A 7,673-nucleotide genomic window follows, 5' to 3' on the forward strand; every position below is an offset into this window, starting at 1 on the left:
TTATGGATGTTTAATTATCAAAGAAGTTATTAAAATACATGTCAGTAAATATTACATAGGATTTTTTTTATTTAGGGGAGTAAGAAAAAATGGCAAAAAAGAACAAAAGTCTTTTGGCATCAAGAAGTTACAAGGATTTGGTAGATAAATATAGAAATAATAATAATTATAATAACAATAATAAGTTACTAATAATTATACTTATTAATAATATTAATAATAATACATATTAGTAACCACAATATTAGAAATAATTAATAGTAATTAAATAAATTTGATACTTTTAATTTATTTAAATTTTTACTTTCTGTGTAGAATAACCAAGTAGGGTACCAGAAGTGATAACTAACTAACTAACTAACTAACTAACTAACTAACTAACTAACTAACTAACTAACTAACTAACTAACTAACTAACTAACTAACTAACTAACTACTGAATAAAACCTTTTTAGTTACACTTTGAATAAATTGGCAAAGTAAATAAACAAATAAATACTACCCATTTCTTGTCTTCTTCAGTTATTATAAAATGAATAAAATAAAAACTTTGTTTAAAAAAGACTGCATTAAGTACATAATAATTCAGTCCGGTCTTCACCAGAATTGATGAATATTGATCAAACCCAAACATGGTACTAAAATTACTACAGACATGGTGGTTTTTGTTTGTTTGTTTGTTTGTTTTTTCTAAATAAGTAAAAGTTTTCACAAATGTCACATTAGGGTTTACAAAAATCAACTTTCAAGATGCAATCATCCAGTCCATGTTTCTTCAAATGTTAGTCTTTGACTTTTTGAAGTTAAGATTATTTAAAAGTTTACAGGTTTCTTTAAAAAATGTTGATCTGCATTTTATTTGCTGGGAGCTTCACAGTTGTGTTTTAAGAATGATGTCATATTAAATTAGCAGTTATTTGCATTCCTTTCCAGAAGGGGGCGATAGTGCGTCAGGTCTGTTTTGTTCAGCAATGTCAAAGTGCAACGACGAGGAAACGAAAACGAACTATTTTCATCAGGTTCTTACCATTCTTTACACATTTATTAATTCATCAGGTGCAATTCCTAAACATACGTTTTAAACTTGGTGTTTATCTAATATTTAAGCACTTGGCGGCTTTTCATCTCTAAAAAGTGTTTGATTTACGCTTCACATGCTCTCCATGCGCTGTGATGTTTTTATTTTGAGCTAATGTTGCTAACGTTGTAGCATCAAGCTGCATGTTTAATTTATAAATCCACTGATGATTTAACTCACCTTTAAGCTGCGCTGCGGTAGTAAAGGAGTCTCTTTATATCCTTCTGTAGCGCCATGTCGAAAAGAAAAGTCACATTTGAGGACGGAAACGGGGAGCTCGACCTGGAAGATGACGGCCTGAGTAAAAAGGTGCTTCTTTTATATGACTATTAGAGATTAGAGCGTTATTCTGGCGGTATCCAGTTTACTGTTTCCTAACACTCTGCTTCATAAAGCAGGATAAGTTGTTTTTATTTGAAGCAGATTACGAGCTATATTAATAATAAAAACTTGTCAGATTGGTTAAATAATCCTAAGCATGTTGAAAATAAATTTATTTATCAAATTCTTGCATGTTTCACTAAAAGTGCGTGCTTTACAATGACAATTACTATGGTGATGTCAGATAATGTGAAAAATTATTGTATTTGGTAATATGAGAAGTAAAATGAAATTCTGGCTAATCATTTGGGGAAGCATTTATTCTTTAAAATATTTTAGTCAGGCTTCAAAAGGTCAATAATGATTATTTCTGTAGCCTCAGAAAATGGTTGTGTGTCTGTTCTGATCAGATTCCACTTTATTCTTATTAATAAATCTTCCTCACACACCTGACTTGCTTATACGGAGTACCTCAAGGTTCAGTGATTGGATCAATGTTCTTTAATACATGTATAAATATATAGCAAGGGATACATTTCCACCATGCTCTTAATGTCAGGTAGAACTGAACAGAAAATAATTTAAAAGGAAAACTGTCAAAAACCGTCTAGAGAGCTGTTGCCTTCGTAAAATCAAAGTAAAAAATTAAAAATAAATTTGAGAGCTTTATAACTTTTGCACAATACTATACACCACAGTGAATTTATATCAGATTTCTCTGTAGCTGTAAATCTCATGTGTGGCTGCCTCTATTTACGGGCATGTCTAAACTTAGCTTTCAGTTAGCAGAACTTGAATGTCTGTCTGACTGGAAGCCAAACCGCTTACAGCCTAATGAAGCTGTTCGTGTTACATTTTACACGATGGAAAGGAATTTTAAATTGTTTCACTTGACTGAGCATATGAAATATGATACTCCTGCTTGGTTACCGCAGTGGAAAAGACGAGCTAAAAACCGCTCTGTTCTGATCATCTGAAAAATGAAGAACTCTTATTTTAGCTTCACGATTCTTTGGCAGGTTTTTAATGTGCTTCATAAATAAGCCGACCTGGATGTTTTTCTTCCATAAAACAGTTGTTTTTGTGCTTTTCTCCCTGTGGTGAAGCAGAACTTTGAGGCTGTCAGTGGACCAGGCTCCAGATTTAAAGGTAAACACTCCCTGGACAGCGATGAAGAGGACGACGGCGACGGCGCAGAGAGCAGCAAATACAATATTCTCGACACTGATGATGTGGAAGGTAGGTGCTGTTGAATATTTTAAAATAACTCAGCCAAAAATTAGCTGTTATTGTTAGCCTATTAGCGGAAAATATGCCAAATGAAAACCAGGTATCATGTTCATCCCTTTCACTATTATCCACTGCTTTGTCTTGATCATATAAAATCACATAATGTCATTTTTGCCACTTTGCAAAACACTGTATGCTTCATTCTTCTATTTTAAATGATTATTATTTCACTTTCTACTGGATTTTAGATGCACCGTTTATAAAACTCATCCAGAGACAGATGCTGTGAATTAGCTTCTGCTGTAAACACTATGATGCAGACATGGGGCTATGTGTCTATGTTGATTTGTGTCTGTCCCTATCAAATAAACTTAAATTAATTAAATTCTTTTAGTTTATTAATAGCAAGGTTATGCTTTAACTTAAAAATAAATAGTTGGAATTTGTTTGATTTGTCAATGGAAATTTTGTTTTTTAGGCCAAGAAGGAGCAACAATTGACTACGACGAAGGAGTTTCCATTACTCCTTTTAACCTGGAGGAAGAGATGCAAGAAGGACACTTTGACTCCGAGGGAAACTATTTCATCAAAAAAGAAACGCAAATTAGAGACAACTGGCTTGACAACATAGACTGGGTATTTAGATATAAAAGAACATTATGTTTGCTTTATTTGCTCTTTACAACATTGCAAAATTACAAAATCTAACCAAGTATTGTTTAGTTTCTAGAGCAAATACCTTAGTACAGTGGAAATAAGAAAAGTCAATTTTCACCAGGATATAGGAGCTTGTTTAAGTAAATGATTCATGAATATTGATGAAAATGTAGTTTCACTGGCAGAGTATTTCACCTAAAACAGGGGTGTCCAAAGTCGGTCCTCGAGGGCCGGCATCCTGCATGTTTTAGTTTTCTCCCTGGTGGTAGCAACAACCTCCTCAGCAAGTCAATGTTCTCCTTAGGCCTCTAATGAGCCATCATTTGGTGCAGGTGTGTAAAACCAGGGAGAGAACTAAAACATGCAGGATGCCGGCCCTCAGGACCCACTTTGGACACCCCTGACCTAAAACATTGGAAAACGTCTTGTTTAATTTCCTTTTGGGACTGATTAAAGTATTTTTAATTGAGTAAGTGAAGTAATCTGCCAGTGGAACTAGAATTTGGTTGCTAGGTGACGGCCTGGCCTTGGCTGGTGTTGCTAGGTAACGATGTAGTGTATGCTGATAGTGACATAAGTGAAATAATCTGCCAGCAGAACTTTTTCATTGTACATTAAGGAATTATTGACTTAATACAAGCTCCTATGTGTTGCTGAAAAGTTACTTGTAAGTTAGTTTTGTCTTATTTCCAGTGTACTAAGATATTTGCAGTAGAAACTAGACAAACAATACTTGGTAAAATTTGGTGTTTTTCCAGTGAAGCAATTTGTAAGGAGTACTAAAAGGCTTTTCTTGCAGGTGAGAATAAAAGAGCAGCCTTTCAAGAAAAAGAAGAAAGGCCTTGCAGCCAAACGGAAACGCAGAGCTGGCGACGAGGATGAGGCTGAGGAAGAAAAACAGAGAGAAGAGCAGCAGGCCGACCAGGAAGAAGAGGAGGAAGAGGAGCCCGAGCCGGCAGAGGATCCGCTGGCATCCTTAACACAGCAGCAGCTCACCGAAGCCGTGGTTGAGTTGTTACAACCCGGAGAAACGGTCGCTACCGCCCTCCGGAGGTTGGGAGGCCTCAGCGGACGAAAGAAGGCGAAGCTGAGGGAAGACAAAGATCCCACAGACGAGCCTAACCGGGACACGGAGAAGCTCGACAGGCTCACAGCGTTGGCGGACAGACTGGTCGGATCCGGGATGTTTGAAATTTACCAGCAGACGTATGAAAAACTGGCGTACATGATGAAGAGCATGACCAGCAAGCGGCCGGCAGTCGAGCAGAAACGAAGCGGCGGCGAGGAGGAAGAGGACGAGCTCGACATGTTTGGGGACAAGTTTGATGAGAAGGTTGGAGAAAAGTCCGAAAACAAAGACGAGGAAGACAAAAGAGGTTATTATGTCAGATTTTTTAAATGTTTATTTTTAACTGATATATGCTTGGTTTGATTCATTTATTTCTGTTGTTTTAGTGAGTGACGAAGTCATGTGGGAATACAAATGGGAGAACGAGGAGAAGTCTGAAATCTACGGGCCCTTCACCAGCGAACAGATGCAGGTAATGTAGAGGGATTGTTTTAATCTTTGATTATTCTGATGATTAATCGATTAATCAGATAAAAAAATGGACACATTCTGTGGATTTTTATGCAATATTTGAAATGCATTAAAAAATGCAAATAAATAAATTAATTGTGTTTTTTAATACGAAAGTAAACATTTAATTGTTTAAAATGCAATAACAGCACTCCTTTAGTTTACACTTGATCTTTTGTAGCAAATAATGCATCTGCAACTAAAAAACATGAAACTGCAAATTGATAGCAAAAGATGGTTAATAGGAGAAAACAAATGCAATTTATATATATATATATATATATATATATATATATATATATATATATATATATATATATATATATATATAAAAGTTTTGGCTTAATTAATATTCTGACTGTGTTGTACTTTGAGCAAATGGGTTTTTGTTGAGTCTGTAAGCTCCAATTAACGATTAATCGATAAGTAAATTAGTTGACAATTGTTCCAGTAATCGATTAATCACGATTATTATGATAAATCATTTTAGTCGTATATTGATGCAATTAAATTTAAACCCTAGAAGTAAAATATTGTGATTATTTCAAATTTAAATGGTAGAAATTGCTGTAATCTAACCAGATTGCATTTTTAAGTGTAAACAATCTTCATCTCTGTGATCATAAACAGAAGTGCAGCGTTACTAAGGATTTAAAAGGTGTTTTTGTTTCTCTACTTTTTGCAGAGTTATCACTAAATCCCATTACGTTTACTAGATTATAAAGTTGCTAACTCGTCCTCCATTTAACCCCAGTCTGACCTGGTGGGCTTTAATCTCCTTACTGTCTGTTTCTGCAGGGTTGGGTGGATGAAGGCTATTTCAGCAGCGGTGTCTACTGCAGGAGGGTGGATCAGGGGGGATCTCAGTTCTACAACTCGAAAAGGATTGATTTTGACCTCTACACATGAATCATGTGCATCAAATGAATCACAACCAATGTTCTGTGTCAGCGTTTCCTGTTTTACAGGGTTTTGTTCTGAGTTTTTGGTGTAAAAATGGAATATTTTAACTCTGCCTTTTGCTTTCTGCAAGTTGTTTTTAAATAAAGTTTTGTCCTGGTCTGGATAGAGGTCATATTATGGGTGGTAAATATATACATTTTCAAAATAAACAATCCCAATGGCAGAATATCTTTTAACAGCAATTTAAACCAAATTATTCTCATGATTGTATTGAAGAAAAATGTTTTTCAGGATAGCTTAGAGCAGTGGTCCCCAAACTACGGCCCCCTGAACAATACCAGAGAGCATTAAGATTTTTTTTCATATACCGTATTTTCCGGACTATAAGCCGCTACTTTTTTCCTAAGCTTTGAACCTTGCTGCTTATAGTCCGATGCGGCTTATATGAAGATTTTTCTTCAACCACCAGGGGGCTCTTTAGCAGGAAGTGACTCATTGGAAGTCAAAATTGGAAATAAAAGAAGAAAGCACCCATTAAAACAGAATTAGGTTTCAATAGGGAATTGAAATTTGAGAATGTTGTTGATCAGTTAAATAGCATTAAGGGGGAAAAGAAGATTTTTTTTTTTTTTTTAAATAATACTTGGATCATTATGAGAATTTGAGGTATAGATATTAGGATCCAGTAGATGGCAGTAGTGCAACAATAATTGATACAAGCTGCCTTTGAAATCTTAAGAAGAAGAAGGTGCCCATTTTCATTTAGCACATGCTAGTAGCAGACACGAAGGATCAGCACTTTTACTGTTACAGTTATTGTTCGGAAACTACCGTAATCAGTTCAGTTAAATCTAAACTTGGCAACTTTTTCTTTTTCAACCATAATAAATGTGATATTCAATTGACCTGTTATAACTCAAATTTTGGGTGTCCGCCCCCCTCTGCTGTTGCTGCATCGCTGTGGAAAACCTGGAGCGGCAGAGATATCTGAGGCTTATACCTGTATGTTTTTTTTTTTTTTTTTTTTTACTTTAGGGGTGTGGCTTATAGTCCAGAAAATATGGAATTTATTTCATAAATAGTTTTATTTCCTGGATTTTTTTCTGTGAATAACCCAGAGAGGGTTATTTGATTGTGCTTTCTGGAAAACAATAAATTTTTACATTTAGGCACTCCTGCAATCGTCACACTTTTTCTGTTATAAACTGACTCCGGCCCCCCACCAGAGAAGGGAAAAGTTATGGGACCCCTGGTTTAGAGTAACGTCATCCTAAAAAACGAAATCTAGTTATTCATTTTCACTTTAGATTTAGTAGGCTATAAAAATTGCCTTAGCCAGTTTTCCTTCTTTGATCTAAAACAAGTCAAGATCAAATCTATCCATCCACAAGTCCTGATCATAGTTCACTGGAAAACAAATAGTCCACCCCCATTATTTCATTTTTTAAATCAAATTCCACCATTAAATGTATTTATGTGTAAGGCTGAACAACAAAACATTTGAGGTGTATGTGAGAAGACAGTGTTCCACCGTTAAAATTAATGCATAAATAAAGTAAGAAAAACATATAACCAAATATTTTACATACAAATACAAAATATAGTTTAATATGCATTAATAGGCACAGTGGAAATCATTTTGGCACCTCAAAATAAGCTAACATTCACAAGGGAGGCAGATAAAATCTGAATTTTGTTGAAACTTTTTTGGTTTACTAGACTGTTTTGCCTTTTGTGATGTCATTGACCCTAAAATAATAATTAACACACTAAAATAATAATTATCTCTCTACCCCCCATTTATTGTGCTTTAAAACCAATTGTAAAGTCCTGCAGTTGAAATTTAATAACTAAAGCGTTATTTCTTATTGTCGGTATGTATTTTTTTGTATGTTATGACAGTCA

General features: G+C 34.8%; 1 protein-coding gene across 2 annotated transcripts; it reads left to right on the plus strand.

Annotated features, from left to right (window-relative positions):
* Nucleotides 1–937: 937 nt before the first annotated feature.
* cd2bp2 (CD2 (cytoplasmic tail) binding protein 2) lies at nucleotides 938–5,931 on the plus strand. Of its 2 annotated transcripts, none has more exons than XM_015006646.2 (7): nucleotides 938–1,019; nucleotides 1,309–1,387; nucleotides 2,509–2,638; nucleotides 3,108–3,265; nucleotides 4,086–4,662; nucleotides 4,742–4,827; nucleotides 5,664–5,931. In XM_015006646.2, the coding sequence occupies exons 2-7, from the start codon at nucleotides 1,313–1,315 to the stop codon at nucleotides 5,772–5,774; spliced, it is 1,137 nt and encodes a 378-aa protein (XP_014862132.1). In that variant the 5' UTR covers nucleotides 938–1,019; nucleotides 1,309–1,312; the 3' UTR covers nucleotides 5,775–5,931. The 2 variants fall into 2 exon arrangements, with proteins under 2 accessions (XP_014862132.1, XP_014862131.1); XM_015006645.2 differs by having other exon boundaries at nucleotides 1,000–1,019; nucleotides 2,506–2,638.
* Nucleotides 5,932–7,673: the final 1,742 nt, after the last annotated feature.

The sequence above is a fragment of the Poecilia mexicana genome, unplaced genomic scaffold, assembly GCF_051168715.1.
Source record: "Poecilia mexicana isolate PSO_F unplaced genomic scaffold, ASM5116871v1 scaffold_8, whole genome shotgun sequence".
NCBI classification, from domain to species: domain Eukaryota; kingdom Metazoa; phylum Chordata; class Actinopteri; order Cyprinodontiformes; family Poeciliidae; genus Poecilia; species Poecilia mexicana.

What these genes read in the sequence shown, in the direction of transcription:
- cd2bp2 (XM_015006645.2), top strand. Translation starts at nt 1,313, where the DNA reads ATGTCGAAAAGAAAAGTCACATTTGAGGACGGAAACGGGGAGCTCGAC. An exon ending in ATGACGGCCTGAGTAAAAAG is followed by an intron (nt 1,388 to 2,505) that starts GTGCTTCTTTTA and finishes CCTGTGGTGAAG; the next exon opens with CAGAACTTTGAGGCTGTCAG. An exon ending in AGACGAGGAAGACAAAAGAG is followed by an intron (nt 4,663 to 4,741) that starts GTTATTATGTCA and finishes CTGTTGTTTTAG; the next exon opens with TGAGTGACGAAGTCATGTGG.